This window comes from Amblyomma maculatum, chromosome 11, assembly GCF_055883805.1.
Source record: "Amblyomma maculatum isolate TAMU_Amacu chromosome 11, ASM5588380v1, whole genome shotgun sequence".
Taxonomy (NCBI): Eukaryota; Metazoa; Arthropoda; class Arachnida; order Ixodida; family Ixodidae; genus Amblyomma; species Amblyomma maculatum.
The window spans coordinates 177,620-203,553 of record NC_139354.1 but is presented as its reverse complement, the minus strand read 5'-3'; the positions used below and the strand labels follow the sequence as shown (position 1 = coordinate 203,553).

The 25,934-nt window shown below is 47.7% G+C and overlaps 1 protein-coding gene across 1 annotated transcript; it reads left to right on the top strand.

Moving 5' to 3' along the window:
* Nucleotides 1–1,017: 1,017 nt before the first annotated feature.
* LOC146172630 (uncharacterized) lies at nt 1,018–9,814 on the top strand. Its single transcript, XM_084583993.1, has 2 exons — nt 1,018–1,405; nt 8,450–9,814. Exons 1-2 carry the CDS (start codon nt 1,063–1,065, stop codon nt 8,500–8,502), a joined length of 396 nt encoding a protein of 131 aa, XP_084440119.1. The 5' UTR covers nt 1,018–1,062; the 3' UTR covers nt 8,503–9,814.
* Nucleotides 9,815–25,934: the final 16,120 nt, after the last annotated feature.

Sequence of the window (25,934 nt, the reverse complement as noted above, 5' to 3'; positions counted from 1 at the left end):
AAAAAACATGCGTCAAGAATAAAATCAGCTGGCATAAAAAACTTTTTTCTGAAGTATACTAGAAGCTTTGTTCAATGCATGCACGGACGCAAGTAAGCGAGTACGCAATGAAAGCGCATGTGGCACCGTCATGCAAGTAGAAGGCAACAAGCAAAGCGCAGAAGGTTCGGTGCGTGGAAAAAACAAATAAAGGAATGGAGATTATTCAAGCCTTGGGCGCTCGACTACTGTGCCCAAGGAAGCGGGATGGAATCCCGGCCTCGGCGGCTGCGTTTCGTTGGAGGCGCAACGGAGTGGCGTCCGTGTGCTGTGCGATGTCAGGGCACTTTAAAGAACCCCAGGTGGTCGAAATTCTCGGAGTCCTCCACTAAGGCGTCTCTCATAGCCTTAATCGCTTTGGGACGTTCAACCCCGCAAACCAAACTAATAATGAGATGTTTAGTCACCTATGCTAATCTGAAGTGTTCCTTCGTTCATTAAAGTTAATTAATGAGTAAAGGCTAGTTAGCAAATGCTTAATTTTAGTCTTGAGAGGAAAAGTGTCAATGCAAAAGTTGGAGATCTCGAAAAAGGGCTAGACGTTTTTCCATCAAAGAAGCTTTTACGTAAAGTAAAAATTTTACGCCCGAGATAACAAAATCCGCAAACATAAGCCATGTTTTGAACTTTTTGAGCATCTACGGAGCCTTTGCTATCAGCGTACATCCAGATTGGTTCAGCCACGCTTGTCTGCTCTAAACTGCGAATCGACAATAGCAGATCCTTCACACGAGGCACGCTAAGTTAGATAAGTAATAAAGGAGGTGAAGCTGATATAAAATGCAATTTTAATAAAAAATGAAAACAAGCAGCACTTATGACAACAAAAAAAAAAAAAAAATACGGCGCGAAAAACATGTCAAAATCGAAAGAAAGTCGTACGGTTCATGACCGTATTGTTTCTATAGCATTTCCAAGAGCGACACACTCTAGCACCGGTTCTTTTAATCTGATAACAATGCGGTTCCAATCGTTGCCGTGATATGTGAAAAGGAAAGCGATAGCGAACTGAGTGTGGTACACATGGTGACCCAGAAAGTGTATTTTGTATTGGACAAGCGGCAGCAAACGTTGGGCGATGGCTCTTTGGGGTGCGCGCAACACCATTGTCGGTTTTTCGGCGCAGCTGGACTGGAGGCCCATGAACTTCGTAAAGCCGATTCCTTCGAGCTGGATATGCGGCGCCTGCGGTCTCGTCCGCCCTGTGAGCGCCCATTTGCCCTGCCAGCACGTCTTGTGCGAGTCCTGTTACGAGCAGTCTGCCCAAGGCGAACTTACGCGCGTCTGTCCTCTGGATGGTCTCCAGTGTCTGGACGAGGAAGTCAACATGGAAGAGATCACCGGCGATGCACTGCTGCAGAGTCAGGTGAGTGTGAAGAGAGTTTAAATTTTCCTCTATTCTTCATTACGTTCCTATATGGCTTCAACAAAGCAAGATAACCATTGACTTGAAAGCTGGAAGCGATTTTTTTTTTACATTGCGTAAACCCGTGACTTTCCGCGTTAAAATGAAGGGTTCCTTATCCTCGATGACAGCGTATGAAAATCGTTTCCTATTCGACACTTAATGGGGCGTGCAGTGTGAGCTTCCGTACGGAGCAATGCACCTGCTGGAAACAGTGAAAACCACGCCGCAGCGTCCTTTAAAGCGCATAAAAGACAAAAGGGAGTAAGTAAACTTCACCGGTCAGCACCTAAACCGGTCCCTCCACTTCAGTGTATAGATGAGATGGCTTCAATACTGATTGTCAAAAGGTTGTGTTTCATCCCCTTTTTCGGAGTGACCAGCTCGATATATGTTCGATGTTGCGCAGTGGAACTAAGCCTATGCAGTGTTACGTTTCGCCATCGACAAGTGTGACAGCTGACGCGGTCACCGCATAGCAACAGGCAGAACCGCGAGCGGATCGGCCATTTCGGTCTCGCCCAAGGTCTCGGCGGCCACTTTTCAGTGAAGGCGAAAAGTTAGGGAATCTTTAACGTGCGCTGACATCGCACAGCATACGGATGCCACTTCGTTTCGCCTCCATCGAAACGCAGCCGCCGTGGTCGGGTTCGAACACGGGAACTTCGGCACAGTAGTCGGGCGTCTTACCACTGCACCACCCCGGCGGGGTGCGTCTGCAATTGAGATCAAATTTTCTGTTACAGCACATAACCGTCCAATCCGCCTTTTGCGCGAGTTTTCTGCGCATGCGCGAAGCCCCAGCGGCGACTGATGAAAACACGCTGAGAGGCGTCGACGGCGCTTCTCGTCGCCGCACTCATAGCCAACGCACGGGGGCTGAAGGCGCGGTCATGTTCACAGCCTCGGTAAAACGATGCCAACCACCTGTGCCGCTCACGGCTGCCACTCTCGAGGCGTGCCGGGATGCAAGACGCGTTTTGTTAGGTTTCCTTCGGCGAGCCGCGACCTGCAACGGCGTGAAGCTTGGATTAGGGCAACCAAGCGTCAAGACGTGAATGGGCGACCTTGGCAGCCGACTGCGTGCTCTCGACTGTGCGAAAAACACTTCGTTACAGGTATGTATGCATCTAAAGGAAATGTGCATGATGAAAAGTATCTACCGGAGTTTGCACCAAGCCTGTAACCCACCAGTGATAGCCGCAATGAGCATTTGTTCGGGGCGTCTGATGGCGATGCATTTTGTCGTTTGTTTTATTTATGTGCGAAGGGGCCGGGTAGCGCAGATATCACAGGTGGCTGTGTGCGCTAGACCGTAATATTTAGCATGTTTTATCGCGACTGCCGCCTGACTAAAAAGAAGAAAAAAGGGGTGTTTGTTGTGATGCACCGCTGTTAGCGAGCCGAGTGGTTGAACTATGAGGCTCGCGAACGGCAGTGCATTAAAACTCCGTATTTTTTTTTCTTGTTAGTGAGGTGGCAGTCACGATAAAACATGCTAAATATTACGGCCTAGCGCACACAGCCGCCTGTGATATCTAAGCTACCTAGCCCTTTCGCACATAAAGATAAGAAGGGACAAAATACATCGCCTTCAGGCCCCGGTGCAACTGAAGCAATCACGCACCGAAGAAATCCTCATTGCAGCTATCACTGGTGCGCTACAGCCAGGGTGAAAACTCCAGTAGGTACTTTTCATCATGCCTATTTCGCTTAGATGCATACATACCTGTAGTATCTGTGTTTTTGCCGCTCGGAGCATATGACGCACTTGACACTTGCACGACGCACAGTATTTTTTTTTTAATTAAAGGCTCGCCTTCGTGCACGCCAAAGCATCCGGACTTTGTTTCTTTAATGTACGCAATCAGATGCACTTCGTTAGGGAGCTTGATAATCGTCGTCTTCGTCCAACCGTTTGCAACGGCAAGGAAACCGCCCGGCACAATAAATGAGTCTCCTGGAGGGTTCATGCTCGTTCACTTGCAGAGTGGATCGCTCTGGACGTAGAACAGGGTTGGTTCCTGACCGAGATGCGCATCCGATATGTAGGAGATTCACATGTGTCGCCAAGTTGTTGATTCCGCAGAAATCGCGGCGGAGGCAGAAATGAATGTTGGAGATCCTTTCACAACAGAATGACCATTATCTGCGCACCGAGAACCTTTTCACCACTGCGACCACATCCGTTCTGACTCCTGAGGCCAGAAACCGGCTACAGCTCTGAATCATCCATTGCCAGAAAAATGCAGCGCGTTTCCTGCAGGTGTGCATTCCGGCCAGGACAATGCCCTTTTCACGGGGTGTGTATATGTGACTCTCTGCCGATCTTCGTGGATGAAATCCTATAGCTGCACGGTTGTAGATGACGCGAGGAGGAAGCGACGCCCATTGCACCATGCCGGCGCCGCGGTGACCGCATTGTGCTCGGTAACTCAAGACACCCCGCGCATATGCGCCGCTCAAAGTCACAGGAGACGATTCCACCTAGCTCTGCAGCATCAACAAACCCCTGGCTGCTTTGCCCTTTGAGATCCCTCTCTCTCTCTCTGCCCCCACGCTCTCCTGTCTGCCGAAAACCTGCACGCTGAGAGCGTCTCTCACGTCGAACACGGCCCGCGCTACACGCTCTTACAATACGAAGATAGTATATGCGTACGTGCGTTATGAGTGGATTGTGAAAACGCTCTACCTTCCCCCATACTGCGTGAACATGATATGCTGCAATCACTGTCACTATTTTTCGCTCCGAGGCCAAAAAAGGGGGGAAGCTTTCGCTTTCTACGTGGCCATTTCGTATGGTGCGCTTTCGCGTCGTCTGCTACACTGCCGCTCAATGTGTTTCCCGCCCGCTCCCGCATGATGGCGCCACATCCTCGCGCAAAAGGCGGATTGATGAATACCTTTTTTTTGCCGGATTAGCTCGCACCGTCTCGAATGCGTCCATGACGACGCCCCACAGAAGTCCGTTATTATTCTAGAACTCGTTAAACCTTTAACTGTGCTTACTGCAAACGGGCGGCAAGTTTTTACTCCAGCAGGGGGGCCGCTTTTATTGCGAAAGCAATACTGCTAGCACTTCGAGCATTTGACGTGTCGTGGCGCCTCCATACATGACCTTTCACATGACCGTGTGACGTCACGCCAGACCGAGAGACGGGGCCCCAGCTCGCGCCATCAGATGGTGGCGGTGAGTCCTTACAGGAGCCGCAGCGGTGACGTTACGCCATTTTCACGTAGCCGTGTGACGTCACGCCAGGCCGAGAGACGGGGCCCCAGCTCGCGCCATTAAAGTCCCTTGATAATTTGAAAGTAGCGACACTCTCCTCCGCGCCGCGCTTTCCTCCTCGATTCTCCTCGCGCGGCGGCGGCGAGCGCTGCGCACGACACGCTTTTTCCCCCTGACGCCCGCCGGCCGGCCGCAGCAGTGAGTGAAGCGCGAGCTTTTGGGCCAGGTCTGCGCTCCAGGAGTGCACAAAATTTTTGAAAAATTGCGAGAAAAGCATTGAGAATGCCTATAGTAAAGTTCATGAATTGATTGCTTTCTTCTTAGAACTGTTTGAATGGGGAATGCTGATAAACAAAGCTTTCAGGCGAGTTCTGTGCTACAGACACTTTTTAAGTCTCATGATAAGGTTTTACTTTGTGCACTTAATCTAGTACTGCCTCTGACTTTGTGTTTGTTTTTTTTAGAGCGTGAAATCTGTCACCGCGGTAAAACTTCAGAAAACGATCCGGGCTGCTGCTTTGAGCTTCATGATTAGAGAAGGTTAAAGCAGGACTTAGTCTATTTCGCTACTGTCAAGCTATCTCTCTAAGCATAGTATATGTCACGTGATCAACCATGAGATTGGATTATTGGTTAATTGTACATGTATTTCAATCAATTACTGGGCCAAATTAATTGATAGTTAGTAAATTGCAATTAAAATCTAAATTTTAGCTGCAACACCGAACCGTATACCGTTGGAAAGCTTAGGCCAAGTGTAATGGCACTGTGCTAGTTAGCGATCCGCGATAATCTGCGTTCATTAGTTAATTTTGTATAAAATCAAATTTTGAGCTGTTCCTTGCTGCTTCGAGGCAAGGAACAGTTTTGCCACGGCAGTCTTGATATGATGCTGATGGAGGAATTAAATAATTTTATGAGTACGTGGCCCCTCACTGACTTCGCGTGTGGTTAACAAGACAGCAGGGTACACTGGGAGAAGTGGTGGGCCCTATTGCCGATACACTGAAGTTCTGGGGCAAGCATGCTGTGGTCTCATGCGCTGTGTAAAAGAGCTTGATTTCATTGAACGCAACAATCAAATAAAAAAAATTACAAGGTGCACATAGGTCTTCAACGTGCGGAAATGAGAAAGCATATAACTGCCAATTCATTAACTATCGCTATCCTATCTATCACTATATCTACTAATGCCAGAGACCTATCGTAACTGTCACTATCCGCAACGAACACTATCACGTCACTATCCGGGCCTATTACTATAATTTACTATTATTATCCGTAACAGTCACCATCATTACCTATCACTATTCATAACCATCACTATTTAATCTGATGCCGTCCCATGACCCATTGATATACTTCAATTTTCATTGACTTACGTTGTCAGTCATATCTCTATTATCTCATAATATCTGACGAGACAACTATACATTGACTTTTAATTCTTATACTTTCTTGTTTTCTCATAAATGGAGGTGAGAAAAGAGCAAGCCACAGAAATAACTGACTACTATCAGCGCGAGGTTCATGTCTCTGTCGAGGAGGCTTCCTTTACTTCAGGACAGGTCGGTGAGAGAAAATTGATGGAACTGCGTTTGGTCTGTTTTTTTTTTCGAGTTCGTGTAATATTGGCGGCTCAAACTGGTCTTCAGTGAAATGTAGCTAGAACATAGAGCGATGAGATAATTACTCAGGCTAGGTGAAAAAAAAAATCTTGCATACAATTGAAATGAGTAATATGTTACAGTGTTAGGAATTGTTGCTCGCAAAATGTTCCCCTATTTTTACATAATAACTATAATCATCATTGATTGTTTAAGTTTCGTAAATACAGAAAATTGATGCAATGATTCTGGCTGATTTCACATCGATGGGATAACTTTTCTCGCAATAAATGAATACGCGGAATCGCGCTTTTAGAGCTCCAGCTTTCAAAGCGAAGGTAACCTGCCAACGCCTTGTAGTCATGGTCAAAGAGAAGTGTGTGATCATATGAACACCTCCTGCACATTGGCCGTATCCCTGATAAAACGAACGCATATTTTTTAACCCACGCGTGCGTCGAAGCATGGCAAGACACATTCAAGAATTGAAAAAAAAAAAATGCCATACGACCTAACTAGTGCGGATTACCCGCAATACCTCGGGTTTACTTGCCAAACAGTTTTTCAGGGCCAGCATTCAATGCTCCCGAGTAACCGACGCACACTACAAGTAAAAGCTGGAAAGGCTAGCTCCTCTACAAGCCCGAATTTTGATTTTTAGTGAAGGAGGCCAGGGATCCTAGCATAATCGCGACAAATGCAATCGAGAGACTGTAATTTTCCAGTTATTTCTGACAGCAAAAAGCAGATTATAGCGCCCTGTTTCTCACTGTACAGAAGTCGAAGCGTGTTAAATGATGGAGCCTTGGAGCCTCGCAGAATATTCAGCATGCTGCAGAGGACAACCTTATTTTTATGCAATGAACATGCTGCCGCCGCAAAAATATTGAGCAGCAAGCAGGAATAAAAAACGCAGCGTCAGGTGACGCGTTATTACGGGGAGTGAGAAAGGCACTCGACGTCGCAAACAACTCTGTTGTTTCTAGGAATAAACGTCTTTCGACTAATCTTGTGAATCCATTGACTCGTGCGCGAGCCGTCACGCTTGCCTTGAGATATTATGAATACCGCATAACCATCTTCAGGTCGCTTGCTGCAGTTGTACGCGCAACAGCACGGCATAGAGCTTGCACGCTGCAATAAAAGCACAGCGCGCAATATTCGCTCGCCGAGACTGGGGGAAAAATGGCGCGAAGGAAAAAGAAAGCACAAGGAAAACGCCGGACGCGCGTCGGTTTCCAATGGCAACGGCAGGGAGACCAATCGTCGCTCAGGAAATCGGGCGGAGAGCCGGCCTTCAGCGAAGGGGCGCGCAAGGGGCGAGGAGGAGGTGAGGAGGTAGCGCGGCGGCGGCAAAGTTCAATCGTTGGCGTAACTTTCAAAGTATCAAGGGGTTTTACGCGCCATCGGATGGTGGCGCCGAGTCCATACACGGCGCTGTGTCGCAGCCGAGAGAGGGCACTCGCTGTTTGTGACGTCACGCTAGGAGGATAAATGGGGCTGTGGCTCGGCTCCTCGCAGTAATCGGGGCGCAGCCGCCGAACAAGGCGCAGCCAAGGGTATTACTTTCACAATCTTCCAGGCTTAACTAAGCTAAGCCTTCAGCCATTTTTTTTTCGAAATGCCTATTAAACAGATGAGGTGGTACAGTTTTTGGTTCATTGCGTGGATTTATTACTGGGCTAGAGATGTGAGTATAGAGCATACGTTCGAATTAACGCGTATTGTTGATAACCAAGACACTGGATGGTAGATTTGGATGTAATCATTTTTACTTGTTCAGAAATTGGGCACTATGTCCTGCGCGTTACTCCAATGAACTTTTTTGCAGTAAAACCTGTGCATGGCGCTTTCTATGCACTGCAGTAGTGCCTTCCGTATGACTTCGCAGTAAAATATCTTTGTTTACAGAAATTGAACGATGAGAATAAGCAGTGCACAAATCTTTAAGATTGTGTACGTTATAACATAGTAATAACTGAACAAGTGTTGAGAGGAACTTTAATCTACGGTCTAGAAGTATGATTGTATCAATCAATTTCCGGTCAATGTAGTTATCATTGGCAATTTCATTTTTATCCAGAAGGGGGACTACAAGACTCACTTGTACACTGTGTTATTTACTCTATACTTTAAGTAGAGTGCTAAGTTTCTCTTTTTCTTTTACAGGTCAGATGCTGGAACGAGTCAGCTGGCTGCGACTACGTGATGGCTGCTTCTAACGTTAGCGACCATTTCCACAACGAGTGTTTCTATCACTCAACTTTATGTCCAAAATGTTCGGCTTCTGTTCTCTGCTCCAAAGTCTACGCACACCTAATCAGCGACTGTAGCGCGTCACTTCTGTCAACCTCGCCTCAGGACGGACGGGGGTCAGACAAAAGGAGTGAGGCGGTGGCGTTGGAAGACTGCAAGAAACTGCTCCATCAACGCATGGCTGGCATAAAAGCTGAGCTGGATAAAATTTTAAACGACCAGGCAGTGCACAAGCAGACACTCAGCGAAATCCTAACTGGCATAGGAGCACTCAAGGAGAAAGAGTTCGTCGAAACGCCACAACACGGGCGCCGCATGTTTGGAAGGAGTCCAGGCAAATTCGACGGAGCTGCTGCAGTGGAAGTCGACAGCTCATCCTCACTGAGTGAGCCGCCGAGGGAAGTTTGCGGCAGAATACGAAAACTAGAAGAATTGGTGAAGCAGGAACTGAAATCAGTTGCGAACCAGATTCGTTGCGACATCGCAAGCAACACGACAAAAATCCTCGTAATGCACTCTGAACTGATACTAGCGAATCGAGGAATGCTGGTTGATAATGAGATGATGATAGCACAAACGTCCCTAGAGAGGAATGTTTACCAGTTCACCGTGGAAGGAATCAGCGATATGTGGAGCGATGTAGTTAGTACAGGGTCGGCTTCTTTTATGGCGGTGGACGAAGTTTACCTGCGAGGCTATTTCATGTCGCCCGGTGTTCGTTTCCTACAGTGCCGGAGCTCGGCAACGTTGCATCCATGGATAAATTTGCACTGGGGACAATACGACGAGTCTCTCGATTGGCCCATGGGAATGGGTTTGACATTAAGTGCAATACACCCTCATACTGCAGAGGACCGGCCGCTTGACTTTGTTTGCCCTGTCAGCGATATTGTTTCAGGACCAATGCCGCCGCAGAACCAACCCATTTGGCCTATATTACCGGAAGCATGTCTCTTGAGTGGGCTTCAAAGCGACGGTTTCGTGAATGACGACTGCCTTCTTCTGAAGTATAAATTGGTTTCGCAAGGATCTTCAGGATATTAAAAATAAAGAACTCAAGATAAAGAACTAACATGCTCCCTTGCTTTTTTGGTTATCACGTCTCGATGACTCGTTTCAGGGATAAAAATGTTCATACTCATGGAAGAGACTATATACGAAAATTTCAGTGTTATTTTCTCATCTTGAAATATTTATTGATGTTTTATAGTTCGATAACGATTTCTTGTAAACATGGAATTGTATTAAAGGAAAATACTGATATTTGCATAAATCTGGTCAATCGTTATGTGCGATGCACTCCTTCCACCCTTTCCGTCTTTGATGTTTGTTACTTGTCGCTACAGACATGCAAAGCCATATTACACACGCATTCTTTAACAGTACCTTTTCGACTCGATACTCATTTCTTGCGGTCAGAAGAAGCGACACGGAAGGAACAAGAGAAAGCGAGATCCAGGGCAAGACATGATTACAGACACTATTGGTGGGATTAAGTCTGATTTATTTCTACCGCATTAATTTACAGTAAAAAAAAAACATTCCTTGTAAGCACACATGCTACTCTAATTTATTGCTAAGGACAAAAACATTGTGCATTAAGGAGAGCATTGAATGACCAAATCATGTGATGAGATTGTGGTGGAAGCTGCAGGGTCTCTCCTCCTATGGTATTAGAGGCTCTCAAAATCTTTTTAATTGGAATTGTGAATGAAAACTTTGCATGAAGTAAACAATGCCGGCAAGCTGTGAAACCGTCACTATCGGTGCAGCCATCATGTGACAGTATCTTGATAACATAGCAGTGATATTTGAAGTACAGCATTATTTTCTTTTTTTTTCCTAGGTTTGTATTTTAGTACAATTTTCTTCAGTGGAGTGTTCAGTCAAATCAACGATCCTTTGAGATCATCGATGTGCTTTTGGCTACTATCAGTAGATCGCATCGCGGTGTTGTAAAATCGCGAGTGGTTCATGAACGAGTCATGTCCCAGGGGAGCAAGAAGTAGGAGAAATGATACGCAAGCTGCTCTATGCTAAATATATGTAATTATTGTCTGATGGTGATATTTATATCAGTTTCGGCACTCACTTTTCGGGATGATGAAGAAAATACCGCATTTGTTAATTTCTATTAAATTCTATCACGCACATTTTCTTTCGGTTGAAATTCGCTTTAATATGACAGTCTTGTGCTCGCATTACATTCGAGGACGAAAATTAAATTACGCCAGCAACACTCCATTAACATACGCCTCACGAATTGGCGTCTTGATATATTTATGGCACATTAGTGCCTTTTAATATTGCTGACATCTCTAATTAATTTGCTGCAGTCCCTGTTACCGGGAGTCGTCGCAAGCATCTGTACTGTCCCGTCAGCAAGGCACAAACATATGAACTTGAGCCAACATGAATACGCCGGTTTCGAAGACCCGCTGAATTTGTTACGATTCCTGCTTGGCCACGTTGGAGAAAAGTGCGATTTTGTGCGCTTATGGTTTCCAAGCAAAATCTGTCTCATACGGGCAGCCCTGCTGGTAACAGATGCATGGTTTATGAACATATACTCGTTTTCTCTGTTCAGGCACGCCTTATCAAATGTCATTCATTCCTTTATTTCCCCTGCTGCTGATACTAGTCTCGGGAAACCAAAACGAGCAACCCTAGTTATTTGCTAAGTGCACTGCGGTATTTAATGCTCTGCCGGCTTTTTTTATAATGTAACGTTCCTTGAGCTCGATCCGGTTTGTTCATTATGCATCTTACATAAGGAAACTGGGATTGAATGTAAAGTCTACCTGGCCCTTTTATCAAATGCGCTCATGTGTGGGTCCTGGGCCTTGCCCTGGCTTGAGGTTCGAGTTTTGTCCGTCTTGGAAGATACATAATCATCCTGTGTGATGCTTTAGATCCATTGTTGCATACTGAAGGACACTTATGACGTCCTAGCAACAACACGGATGTATGGGGCTGGAAAAAAATAGATTTAAATAGATGTACGGTAAAAATAATTTCGACCACCTGAGGTTCTTTAACGTGCACTGACATCGCCCAGCATACGGGCACCTTGCTTTTCGCCTCCATCGAAAAGCGGCCGCCGAGGCCGGGATTCGATCCCGCGTCCTTGGGAACAGTAGTCGAGCGTCGTAACCACTGCGCCACCCCGACGGGGAAACGTACATATATATCACTGCCGGCGCATGTGCAAGGAACACATTCAGCACCATGTAGTATAAGATAAGCTACGTTCAAGCCGGTGTCGTCGGCGTCGGCGGCGTTGGCCGTGAGCGATAAATCCCGGCATGCACTTCATGCCGGGATTTTTACCCGGCATGAAGTGCACCACTCAGCCACGAGTTTGTTTTTCTATTTATTGCATGAATTGGTACAAATACATCAGTAAAAGATCGTGGTTGCCATGCCCCTTGGCTGACAACCGTGTCTAATGGAGTTTCATTACCACAAGTTCGCCCATCAGACTCAAGACCTCCTCCGCAGCGTCTTGCTGCTTCAAAATTTCTTTTAGTTTTAGCAGTCGTGGCCTAGGGGTTAGGGCGTCCGTCTCGGCTGCGGGAGGTGGTTCGTTCGAAACCCGCCGCCGGACACCCACCGGTAAAAATGGGTACAAGCGTCCCCCGGCCTGGCGCCCGGCTCTCACAGGGGTGGGCGCTCCGCAAACCCCGCTGCGCTCCCTCTGGGGCAAAATAGTTTCGAACACTTCAGCCTGCAAAAGTGGTTCGAGTTACCGTGTTTCACAGGGTTCAAAACTGAAAGCGAGTCGTGTCCTGCACACGCGAAAACTCAGAAAAGCCTGGTTTCAAGTGCGAAACGCTTTAAGCCAGCGTGTCGAAAGACGTAAAGGTTCACTGTCACTGATAAAGTTCACTTCTCAGAGATCACTGCAGTCCCACGGCAAGTCCGTATGGTGACACACCATCACAGCTGAAAACGGTACCGTCTCAGCGCTCAGCCATGAGTTCGATGCTTGAAAGCGGTACAAAAGCGCTTCTAGTGAATGCGGTGTTGCCTTAGAAACGTGCCGTAGAACGCTATACTGCGGTGTATATCGGTAATTATGAGCATGTTACTTACACAAGTCGCAGTTACACGAGTAGCGAAGTACGTTTTCGCTACATTTCTTCTGCGCTCTGCGCACATGCAGAGCCATCTTGCGGCAAACACAGAAGAACCCCTCCACGCAATGTGCGGCGCTGCCCCGACACGTGGCGTTTCGCCGTGCACCCTCACGGGTTGTAGAATCAAGCGTCTTTCCTTTCTTTAGATCACTATCTTCGCTCACCCGCTTCTCCCCTTCGGGCCGCGCGGGTACCGGTGCGAGGATGCCCCATTACCCTTGCGTTTAATAAGTTTTCTCGACGAGGTGCAATAACGCTATCGCGTTCCACTCTTGAAGGCGAAGCTTAAGCGTCCTCCAAATTTTTCTCTGCATTATACAGATTGATCGACATGTCACTTACGCACAAATCGCCTTTCCTTCCGATATAAAACGCTTCATTTAGTTCTCTGGACATCGTATTACCACTCCTTGAAATAATCCGCACATCAGAAAAACACGGCTCACAAGTGCCTTCTTCTTCATAGATGAAGAAGAAGGTAGTAGGAGCAAGGGAGGAGGTTCTTCGAGAAGAGGTGAGGCCGATGGCCGGTATACGTGTACAAGTTGGCCCACAACCTGAAGAAAATTGCGAGTAGGCATAAGGTCCCACTCGCCTTTTCAGCTCCCCTGAAGCTCGGAAGCCTTTGTCCTCGAATAGCGAAAGGAAAAGGAAAGAGGCTGGGGTACCAGGCATGGGCGACAATTCATAAAATGCGTCGAAGGGGTTGTTTATGAAGTTCCCCTCTCTTGCGGTTGCTCCTATATCGGACAAACCGGGCGATGTGTTAATGAGCGAATCCTGGAACATAAACGAATATAGAGCAAAATAAAGAGGGCCCAAATTTATCGAAGCATATCATATCCTGCCCTACTGGAACTTGTGAACCATGTTTTTGTGATGTGCGCATTCTTACAAGGAGCGGTACAATACGATGGCCAGAGAACTAAGGGAAGCGTTTTATGTCGAAAAGAAAGGCAATTTGTGCGTCGGTGACACGTCGAACAATCTGTATATTGCAGAGAAAACGTTTTTTGCGCATAGCTTATCTTATACTACATGATGCTGAATGTGTTCCCATGCGCTGGCACTGATGTATATGTAGTATGTACTTCTCACAATAAGTCGGTTGTGAGTGGCGCTCTGTCCTGTTCTTCTCTTGTGTGTGTGCGTGTAGTTTTGGCGCCTTTAAATTTAGAATGAATATACACCAACTAGCCCAACAAGAAGTTCTCTTAAGTTGTTTTCTCAGCACAAAATATATTGCTAAAATATTTAGCATCGTGAAGAAGAAAGCAGCGAAAAAGTAGGAAAAAGCGTGTCGGGTGAAGCATGAGCATTCCTATGTTCCTTGTAAAGTGGGCGTGATATAGCAAGTTCCAGTTACGTCGTGTTCTGTGAATAATCATTTCTTTGGCCCCTGCAAGCCTTTTGCGACGTCAAGTTTGAACAGGTAAAATAAATGACGCCATCGTTCTGACAATCGCTCCCAGTCACTTGACTATAACGAGCAACATTCGACCCCGCCAGAATACCGTGTTCTCTAGTAACATTATGTGAGTACTCGTTACCCACCCGTAGTCAGCGCTCACGTGCTGATTTGTGCTGATGCGTCAGGCATGGCCCTGCTGTCTAGCAGCAGTGGGGCGGTGGCGACCCCACCGAGGCGCGGCGGGCGGTGGAAACAGACCCCATTGGAGAGAGAGGCCGTAAGAAAAGAGAAGCGCGCTGTGTAGAACAGCGCGAAAAAAAGAACGACAGGGACGCGCTCTCCCTCGAGACCGGCCGTGGCTAAAACCCCTCAATAAACTAAAAGTAGCGTCAACATGTGAAGTTTGCCGCCCGCCTCCTCTCGGCGCTCTCCTTCGTCGTTCGACCTTCTCATTGGCCGAGCGCCATCACGTGCTCGCGCGCGCTTTTTTTTTTTGCTGGGTGTGCAGCTTCCTCCTTTCCAGCGGTGCGGGCGGCGCGCGCGCGGCACATATCGCCGTGTGTTCTGCTGCCACGCGGACTGCTGCTAAATTGTTCCCGCCGGCTAGTTAAATTTTTTTTTTCAAGCATGTTGAGCACTTTGGCCGGCGGCTGATAGAAGCACGGTGATGAAGGGGAGTTCAACCAACGCAGTCATCGCGTACAAGTGGTGTCACACACTGACAGTTGAAAACGGAACCGTTTCAGCGCAAAATATTAAAAAACTGCTACCACGCTTCTCAAGTTTAACGGTAGCTTACAATTCAGTCCAACCTGCAAAGAAACCACACAGACTGTCGCGCATGTTGCGCACTTTTATGAACGGCTGACGGCCTCAAGGAGGTGAAGGCGAGTTAAACCGACGCCAAAATCGTGTACGTATGGTGACACACCATGACAGCTGAAAACGGTACCGTCTCAGCTCCAAATATTAAAAAAAAGTAACTGCTATCACCCTTCCCAAGTTTACCGGTAGCGCACAAGTCAGCCAAAGCTGCAAAGACACCACACAGGTTGCAGCTTCCGCCGCCTAGTTAATTTTGATCTGCAACTGAAGTTGAAGATACATGCAAGACAACTGCTGCCACACTTCTCAAGTTTATCGGCAGCTCGAAATATCAGTCAACGCTGCAAAGAAACTATACACAGACTGTTGCAAAATTGTTCCTGTCTGCCGCCTAAATACACATTTTTTAAAACATGCCGCTCAGTTTGGCCAATGGTGACGAGCTACGGACACACGGAGATGACGGCGAGTTGAACCAACGCCGAAATCGCGTACATGTGGTGTAAGACACTCACAGCTGAAACTATTCTGGCGGGAAATCTTTGACAACATTCGGTAATAGTGCTTCAGCAGTGAGTAATATTTTAACCTGAACACAAAGCGACAAAATGCAAGCTGAAATTCTCTGGTGAGACCCGGCGCCAGCGCTTTTACCGTCGCACGGCCCCCTCCATCGGCGCGCGCGCGGCCGGCTGTGACCGGCGCCTGCACCGGAGAGCGCGCGCTAGTCGCGCACCCCGTAGGTGGAGCCACGGTCGAAATGCGTGAGGAGGAGCGGCGCCGCCGGAGGAGGAGAGTGGAGATGACGCTACTTTTAGTTTATTGAGGGGCATTAGCAGTGGCTAGGTAAACTAGATATATCCAAGAGAGCATTTTTGGACAAGTCCTTTCCAAGGTCAATTCTACATTCTACCATGTCCTCTCCGCAGTCAGCTCAGCAGAGGAAAAAAAAAAGTTTGTTCGTTGACGTACAAACCAAAGTTTTTTACCGTTATCACTTGCGAATCTTCCCATAAAATTCATGTTTTAGTTCACTATCTATGTATTGGTCAAAATTCGGGATTCGGGTGTCTACGAATAGTGGCGGCAGCCCGGGGTCGTTAGAGGAAACAGGAAACTAAATTGCAAACTTTGAACAATCGTCGGTAAAATTATATATGTTCAAAAATTGCAATAACAAACATTGTTAGGCAAAACTGTCGTCGCTTTCCTTCCTCCATGGTTTCCACTGACCGCTTCTAGATGGCGGGCTGGGGCTAAGGTTCAGCTGTTTATCCTTTTCCCAGCACGTTTAGCCTTATGTTCGTTCTTCGTACGTAGGATTCCATGTTAAGAGGAACTTCAGTTGCTGGAAATACGAGTCACACTGAGATGTCCACTCGAATGGAGCGTCTTTGTGTAGTAGGCACATGAGCGGGTAGGCCTGCAAAACGAGGGTGAAGCGTCGGAAATGGGAGCTGTGGGATTCGGGCTTGCTGCGGCTGCCCTTTGCGCGGCCGCCGCCCGCTTCCCAGTTGTTCTCCTCGTTCCCTTTCTCCCGCCTGAGGCGGCGGAGAGAGGCTCGGACGACTTGTCACTGTCGTTCGGGCCACAGCTCCGCCCTGGCGTCCCAGTGGCTGTTCCCATTGGCGCCTTTTGGCGAGAACATGGCACCGCTTCGACGGCCGCGCTCGCGCCCTCCTAGCGAGGCCCAAAGAGAGACCCCTCCGAGACATCGTAAGGTGCGTACGCTACTGTTCTTGTCTGCCGGCCTTTGTCCGCACAGACCAGTGTGTACTCGAGTTCGTCTGCTCCGGGTCGTACCTGAGAGCGCAACTCGAGCCTGTCGATCGTGATCCAACGATCCGCGACAGGCGTACCATGCGGTGGTTGGCCACTCTCTCTCAAAGGAACCCTTTGGTAACCGCGAGAGATAGGGTGCCTCGATACCAGCGCCACCGTACAGGGTGGTGACACCCTTTGGCATGCCTCGCGCCGCCGCTTTCGCCGCGCTCGCCATCTTGGGGCAAGTCGGTTCGGTCTGTTGCAGCGGAGTGTCCGAAGCGGTTGCGCTATGCGCTGGGTGCTGGGCGATTGAACTATGTTTAGTAGCGAAAACTAGCATGCCAGGCTGTTGTGTTTCATTGGGTGCTGGCTCAGCAAAAAAAAGAGAAAAAAAAAGGAGCCAGATGATGTTCGTTCTCCATGAGATAAGAGACGGAGAAATGTATGGGACGCGAAAGTGAAGCGTGAAGACTGCGAAGTAAGCCACAATATCTGTGCCTCTTTTATGCATTCATAAATTTTGTTTGAGTGAATAGGTGCATTTCAATCGTGTAAAAAAGTCTAGCTCAGACAAAGACCACTAGAAAGATGACAAACGCACACAAGCGCTTGCGTATGTGCGCGTGTCGTCTTTCTTGCGGTCTGTATCTGTTTATACGAAAGCGTTTTACAAGATATTTTTGTACTTTTCTAATGCAGTTACCCTGTTTGGAATGACATTATCTTACGCCGCTTCACCCATCTGCTTGTAAGCACGAGCTTTGTGCGGTTTTTGGCTTCCCAATCTAGCATCGTGCGCAACAGAGTTTGGTCTGCCTTCTTCAACGTTGAAGCAGGTCGAAGCATCGCATTTCCTGGCATCGAGAGTAGCGCACTATGTTTTTTAAGTGTAAATTTTGAAATTTCAGCGTACATGAGGGCTTATAAACTAAATATATGGACAATTTCGTCTGCTATGTTGTAGTCTCTCGAGGAAATTTAGTGTAACTTTCAGTGAGTGACACTCGACTTTAATATCATTCGCGTTGTGTCACACAATAATATCTGTTGTTGAGGATCTGTCTTTCTGTGTTCATAGCCGCACCAAGAACATGTGGAGAAGGTCGAGCCTGGTATTTGTCAAAGGAATGCACCATTGTGCCCTTTCGATCGCTCCCCTTTACACTCGATCTTGAAAGCTGGTGGCAACCGCCGAGGCTACAGATTCACACAGATTACATTCCCTCTGTCTTTCTCGGGAAATAATACAACGGAGAGCGACGGATGGCATGTCATCTCGCGGCAGAGTAGGAAGTGAAACGCAGTTTGTAACAATTACTTTGGTCGCAAAAAAAAAAAACACCCCGTGAGTTATCTCAAAATAACGGCTTGAGGGGCTAGTTGGTGCATCATCGTATTCAGATATGTGGCGCAAACAATCACAAGCACAGGAGAAGATACACACCACACGCGCGTGTGGTGTGTATCTTCTCCTGTGCTTGTGATTGTTTGCGCCACATATCTGAATACCCCGTGAGTTGGCCGCGCTAGAATTTGGCAAGTGGGCTTATCGCTAGTACAACATTTCGCGAAACAGATAACAGGTCCTCTGAAGCTGTTCTTTTTTAATTATACACAGGAGCAGTTTTACGCGAGGTTTTTGAGATTCGCAATAATATAAAAAGTTGGGTTCTCATTAAAATTAAGTCATTTTAAGCATATGATTGGCAGCTCGACAAGTTTCAAAGAAACTGCTCTCGTGAGCTGGATGGTGTAGCGGCATCATCTTGTGAAAGCGGTCGTGAGCTAGGAAGCAGGTTCCTGCGCAGTACAAAAGTTTATCCTGAATGCAGCTTTTTCTTCCCTGTATAATAATTACGCATCGCGAGGCGATATTCACACCCCGTTGTCCCCGCAAGTACTCGTCTGAGGTTAAGCCAAATTTAGGTGAAGCTAAATTTGACCGCCTGACACCCGAATTAGTGCTGTCGCTTGTTTGGCATCCATGGAAAATTTTTGCGATCGTACATATAAATATGGCATTGCTTCCATAATGTTTTTATTATTTCATTCATTTGCATACACACTAAAAAATGCGCAAAATGACTGTTTCGTCGCCTATCTCAGTTCAGCGCCAGTTTGAGGGCAAACACAGTGTATGGACGGTGGCTCCTCAAGTCAACAGCTGTCCCGACATTGTTTGATTGCGTGTAAAAATTTATCGGAACAAAACGACATCTTCCATTTGAAGAGTCCAGTAAAATCCTATAAATGTCTTATCGAACAAACCGTTCCGATTCCAGTGGTTGATTGCGCGGAATACCCAAAGCTTATGAACAGACTGTTAGAGCGGTTTGGAGCGATACGCTTGCGCATTTATTTTAGTTGGCTAAGTCAGCCAGAAAAATCGAATGATGGGTACGGCAGCAAAACTGTAGCTGGCGCCAACTTTTATTAAAAAGATGTCTCCTAGGCGTGGTGCATCAGCATGCGACACGTGTCAAAGGTTGATTTACGCATCGTTTTTTGCTGTGTCTTTTCTACGGTTTACGATGGGCCATTGCGATACAAATAATTTTCGATATACGGCTGACTCAAACGTAGACATGGTTGTTGATCTATAGCAATACACGCAACTGAATGTTATGCACCTCATAAACTCATTCATGTCCGGCAGTACAAAATGCATTGCTTTATAAAACAGCCAGTCGTAAAAATAATCGCATTTGAACATCCGATACGGCGAAAGTGTAAATGCTTACCATCTGCAATTTGATCCTTTCCTCTTAAACTACGCATGCTAGCAAACAGTAGTTGCTTTCACATTTTTTTTTTCGAGCAAAAAAGCGCTCAGGATTGCGAGTATGTGTGTAAAAACGGTACACAGCCGAGCCTGCTAGCGCAAGCGCGTGCAGAATAAGAAATCGGGCCGCGGCTCCATAGCCCACCGTATCTGAGCTTGCCCCAACATGGCGCCGTCGAAGGCGGTGTCTCCACCCTGTACGGCGGCGCGCTACATCGAGGCACCTTAGCGAGAGAGAGATCACAGCACGCCCTTGCGTGCTTGCGGCGCGCACTCGATCCGTGTCACTTCGTGCGCGCAGGGGAGCCTTGCTCCTCGCGCGCTCCAGGGACACGGTGACTGAGTATGTGTGTGTCTGTGCGTTTGTATATTTGTGTATGTGCGTGCGTGCGCGCGCGCGCGTGTGTGTGTATGCCGCTGGAGGATGGCGTTTCAATAAACGTCTCCTTTGTGAACTTGGAGGCTTGTGTCCTTGCATCGAAGTGCTCTCCTCCCTGTAGAGGTTGAGTGCGCGCTGCGGTGTTTCAGTGTGCGCGTGGTGACGGCTGATCGGGGCTTCGGCTCGCGCGACGCTCGAACCCGCGGTGGTTGGTGGCCTATGTCCACGTAGAAACCACAGAGCAAAGCCCCCAAAAACTGCGGAGCTCCTTCACATTATGTGGTTGTTGAAACGCAGCACCAGCTACGGTCTTCTGAGAATCAAGCCGGACGCCATCACCATCGATGAGGTGACCAAGCACCAACGCCTGTCGCTCACCAAAGCGGCACTTCTTTGAATTCAGCACGAGGCCAGCTTGGCGTAAGCAGTTCAGCACGAGCACTAGGCGGTCGTTGTGCTATTTGAATGTCCGGAAAAAGATGATTACGTCGTCCAGATAGCACATACAGACCTCCCATTTCAGTCCGCGTAGTATGGAATCCATGAATATTTCAAATGTCGCAGGTGCATTGCATAAACCGAAGGGCATAACGTTAAATTCGAACAGTCCATCGGGAGTGATGAAGGCGGCATTCTCCTCATCTGCTGGGTGCATCGGAATCTGCCAGTATCTAGATGAAAGGTCTACGGACGAAAAGTACGAGGCAGAGTACATGCAGTCAATGACGTCATCAATGCGGGGAAGCGGGTAGACGTCTTTTTTGGTGACTGAATTCAGGCGGCGGTAATCTACACAAAATCGCCATGTGCCATCTTTATTCGCTCAAGAATTACTGGAGCCGCCCATGGACTGCACGACTCTTGAATGACACCCTGCTTCAACATTTCACGAACTTGCTCATTGATTACCTTGCGCTCGGATGGCGCCACACGGTACGGCTTTTGGCGAATTGGGCGCGTGTCCGGTATCAATGCGATGAATGGTGCGTGACTCAGGAAAAGAGCGGGGGCTCGTGGTTTTCGAGTAGTCAAAAACGGATGAATACTTCGATAAAAGATCTCCCATAGCATCACGCTCTGTGGCATTGAGGGAATTACTAATCATACCACGCAGTTGAGCATTCACTGGGGATGCTGCGACATGCCTCTCTGGTACATCCGTAACCAAGGCCACTAACATTGGCGTCTTCTCTAGAAGAGGCAAGCTTCATGCCAGCTGCTAAAAGAATTGACTGTGTGGAGCAATTAATGGTCCACAATCGCGTGCATCCTTGCTTTACCGACACCAAGGAATGAGGGACCAGGAGAGATGGCTTCGTGCAGTTCGAATAATTAGACGTCACGGTCGCATCAAAAGCTTCGGTCGCCCGGCGAGAACACGAAACTGGAACACACTGCACAGACATCGGGGGCACAACAGCATCGTCGCACACGCAAAGCACGTGGTTATTTTCCTTCCTCCTCGAAGTTTCGCCTTTGATTGGCATGCTTAGGGCACTGCCAGAATTGTTCTTTGCACTTTTCACAGCCTCTGGTTTCCATGTGCAGTGCATATCTTATTCTTAGCAGCTGTCGGAACAAGCACCAGATGGCTCTTGCCAGTGATACGTTACAGCATGAACGCAGCCCTGTCATTTATTTAAGTCCATTGCTAGCTTCGAGAAATTCGGATTGCTAAATGATCAATGCGGCTTGACACTGCCGAAAACAGACGCCAATAAGAATAGTTTGCGCCTACTTTGACTCGCTGTAACGTTGTCATAGATCGAAAATAATGAAAAATAACTAAAATATTCAAACTGCTGGTCATGAGTTTGAGGGTGAGTGAGGACCAGCAATATTTTTTAGGCGAGGGTGAGGGAAGGCGAATGAGCTTTTTTAAGTGAGGTTGAGCTGCCGATTGGAAATTGAGGGCGAGGGAGGAAAGGCCAAAATGAGGGCATTTGCCCACCTTTGGTCCTTACTTGCCGACGCAGACGATGGTTCTATAATTCAAAACGAGCGGAGTCGTAACGGTTGCGGCGGTTCAGGCGAGGACGAAGCAAGTCACGCAGCGGAGTCGGCGGCGCCGTCAGTGCGAGGGGAAAATTTTGGCGCGAGGGAGAAGTCCTCCTCCCAGCTTTTTCTTTCCTCCTTTCGCCCTTGCTTGGGAGATTTGACGGGACGGAAGCGCCGCTGACTTTCCGCGGCCTTTGAAAAACCCAGACCGAGGCCAGCCGGCATCCTAAATAATCATGACCATAGTGGCCACATATAAGAAGGCACCTACTCTCAGCATCCGGGAAGGAGATTTTTATTTCCGATCACCCATAAAGAGCGTCGTTTTTCCTCGTGGCCACCCGGCATTCTGGCTGCTTTATATTAGGAACTACCTGAATAACGGTAATTTCGGTTAGCTAATACTAATACCAGGGGTGTGAAACTCCCTATACCTTCCAGCGGCCACGAATTACAGACGCTAGCGCTAAACTCCCCATTATAGCGTAAAAAATGGACTTGACGGGGGAGGCCGTATATCGGACTGGTTCAAAAACAAAAAACGGTGCGCTCGCGTGCGCCCGCGCCCGAGAGAACACTCTGCCCGTGGATTTTCTACCGTATCATCGTTCAGCCGCGGCGCGACCGGCTCGCGGCAGGAACAGTGTGATGGAAAGAAAAACCACAAGCATAGCGCTCTCGAGGGCGCAGGCGCTCGCGAGCAAGCGTACCCGACCGGAGCAAGAAATAGCACAGAGAACAGCAGATATCGTTTCTCTTTTTTATTAGCTGCACGTGAAACAGAAAATGAAAAGATGCGACGAGGTATCCCTCACACACAAGCACTTTACATAGCCAACAGTTTACAGTAGTGTTCTGTGTTCTGCGCTAACACTGTAATCTTGCATGCTTGCTTTATCACTACAAAAGAACCCAGTTTGCCGGCACTGCTTCTGTCAGCATGTGTACAGTTAATATGAAATTAAATAAATGATGTACATATTCATTCTACGCATTCCATACCATCAAAGCAATGTAGAAACGAGCGAATGCCTGCGTTCTAGTTACCTAGTGGTTGGTATTTGATGCAAGTAATCGCATGTCACTGTGCTATACATAACCAAAATGCATGATTAAAAATTTACACTACCCTTCCTGGAAGAACCGTCTTCTTCTAAACGCACTTACGTCTCTCCTAAGGTAACAAGTTCAACAACACGAAACACAGCGGAAATCGTCGACTGTCAGCACAATCAGCAGACGAGATGGGTCCACGGAACTGGAGGTGCACGCAGACAAGTCTCTCGTCTCACGAAGGGGCGAAGAGCCAGCAGGAATGAGATGCACAGAGTAAAAGAACCGCGACGAAAAATCGCTACTTTGGCCGATAAGCCAACACGCAGAGAATTCACAGCGCTAGGCTACGCAGACCATAGAGTTTCGTACTCTTACCTAGAGGGAAAGCTGTGCTGCCGTCTATGGGAGTTTACATGGAGTTTCCAGACGGCCAGTTCAGCATAGTTCAGCCACCGTGGGCGCTCAAAGCAAAGCATCATGGGCCGGAGAGCTACCGAGTGCAGAACTACTACAACTTTTGGCCAAAACTAATGCAAAGATAAACGTTGTTCTACCGTAAATAATTTCATAAGATTGAATATTGTGACTATAAATTGCAAAAAGACAGAAAAACAGCATGCCAGTGTGATATTTATCCAATATAAGCGATGGCTCTTTCTCCTATTGGCTTAGTTTTGAGCAGCACAAATATCAATATTTCGCACGTAATAGGCAAACTTTGAAATAAAAAAAAACTTTATAAAAATATTTATGGTTGTACAATCACTTAAGAAAGTTTTTAGTGGCATTTCGGGAAACAGAAACCATTTATTGGCGACGTCTGCTTTTGCGCCTTCGCTACTATGGCTTTCGCGGTCTATGTACGCACCTTCAGATGATGATGATGACAAAAAAAGAAACATCACAGTAACGCCACTCCACGTACCCGAGAAAAACCGACTACCCCGCAACCGTGCCCGCAACAAGTAGCACACCGGCCCATGTAAAGCCCCTCAATAAACTAAAAGTAGCGCCAACATGTGAAGTTTGCTAAAACCCCTCAATAAACTAAAAGTAGCGCCAACATGTGAAGTTTGCCGCCTGCCTCCTCTCCGGCGCTCTCCTTCGTCGTTCGACCCTCTCATTGGCCGAGCGCCGTCACGTGCGCGCGCGCGCTTTTTTTTTTTTTTTGCAATTGGCGTGCAGCTTCCTCCTTTCCAGCGGTGCGGGCGGCGCGCGCGCGGCACATATCGCCGTGTGTTTTGTTGCCACGCGGACTGGTACTAAATTGTTCTCGCTGGCTATTTAATTTTTTTTTTTTCAAGCATGTTGCGCTCTTTGGCCGGCGGCTGATAGAAGCACGGTGGTGAAGGCGAGTTCAACCAACGTAGACATCGCGTACGAATGGTGTCACGCACTGACAGTTGAAAACGGAACCGTTTCAGCGCAAAATATAAAAAAAAAACTGCTACCACGCTTCTCAAGTTTAACGGTAGCTTACAATTCAGTCCAACCTGCAAAGAAACCATACAGACTGCAGCTTCCGCAGGCTGGTTAAATTCTTTTCAAGCATGTTGCGCACTTTTATCAACGGCTGACGGACTCAAGGAGGTGAAGGCGAGTTAAATCGACGCCAAGATCGTGTACGTATGGTGACACACCATGGCAGCTGAAAACGGCACCGTCTCAACGCCAAATATTAAAAAAAATAACTGCTACCTCCCTTCCCAAGTGTATCGGTAGCTCACAAGTCAATCAAAGCTGCAAAAACTCCACACAAACTGCAGCTTCCGCCGCCTATAGTTAATTTGATCTGCAGCTGAAATTGAAAATACATGGAAGACAACTGCTGCCACACTTCTCAAGTTTACCGGCAGCTCGCAATCCAGTCAACGCTGCAAAGAAACCATACACAGACTGTTCCAAAATTGTTCCTGTCCGCCGCCTAGTTACAAATTTTATAAAGCATGCCGCTGAGTGGCCAAAGGTGACGAACTACGGACACACGGAGATGACGGCGAGTTGAACCAACTCCGAAATCGCGTATATGTGGTGTACGACACTCACATCTGAAACTATTCTGGCGGGAAATCCTTGTCAACATTCGGTAATTATGTTTCAGCAGTGAGTAATATTTTAACCTGAACACATTGCGACAAAATGCAAGGCTGTGGTGAGACCCAGCGCACGGCCGCCTCGATCGGCGCGCGCGCGGCGCTGATCGAGACGGCTGTGAAGGGCGCGTGCTCCGGAAAGCGCGCGCAGTCGCGCACACCGTAGGTGAAGCCACGGTCGAAATGCGAGAGGAGGAGCGGCGCCGCCGGAGGAGGAGAGAAGAGATGGCGCTACTTTTAGTTTATTGAGGGGTTTTAGGCCCATGATTCTTAGCGCGCCCATGGCTGCTGAAGTGCAGCGTCCTCAGCTTTCCCTCTAGTTAGGGTACGGAACTCTATGACGCAGACGACCGACGCAGACGACGTGTTCGAATTCAAAACGAGCGGAGTAGTAACGGTTGCAGCGGTTCACGCGAGGACACGGTATAAGAATATATAGGTGGGGACACAGCACGGGCGAAATCTCTTTCTCTATGCTGGACGCAAGTTTGCAGATAAAGTACCAGCCACGCTCCTCCGAACCGGGGTGGATGGATGGAATATAGGAGCGTCCCCTTTGAAACGGGGTGGTAGCAGTAGCTATCATGCTCATTTTTCTCCCTATATCTTAATTATTGATTTAGAATGGTTAACTAAACCATCATTCTATTCATTAAATTTTGTTCCTACATTACTAACATTATGTCACTTCTCTGCTTTTAAGCCACTAATCTTCCACTCGTTTTTTGCTAGTTTCCACCGCCGGTTTATTCACCCGGCCACTGTTATCTCTAAACCCCAGAGCTTCAGGAACAGTGATTGCGCCTGCACCAACTTCCGGATGGATACCATTACATTCGAGTATAATATGGGCAATTGTTTTACTGGAGTTTCCACATACAGCACATGCGTCATCTCCATTGTTAAATTTCTTTTTGTAGCTGCGTGTTCTAAGGCACCCTGATCTCGCTT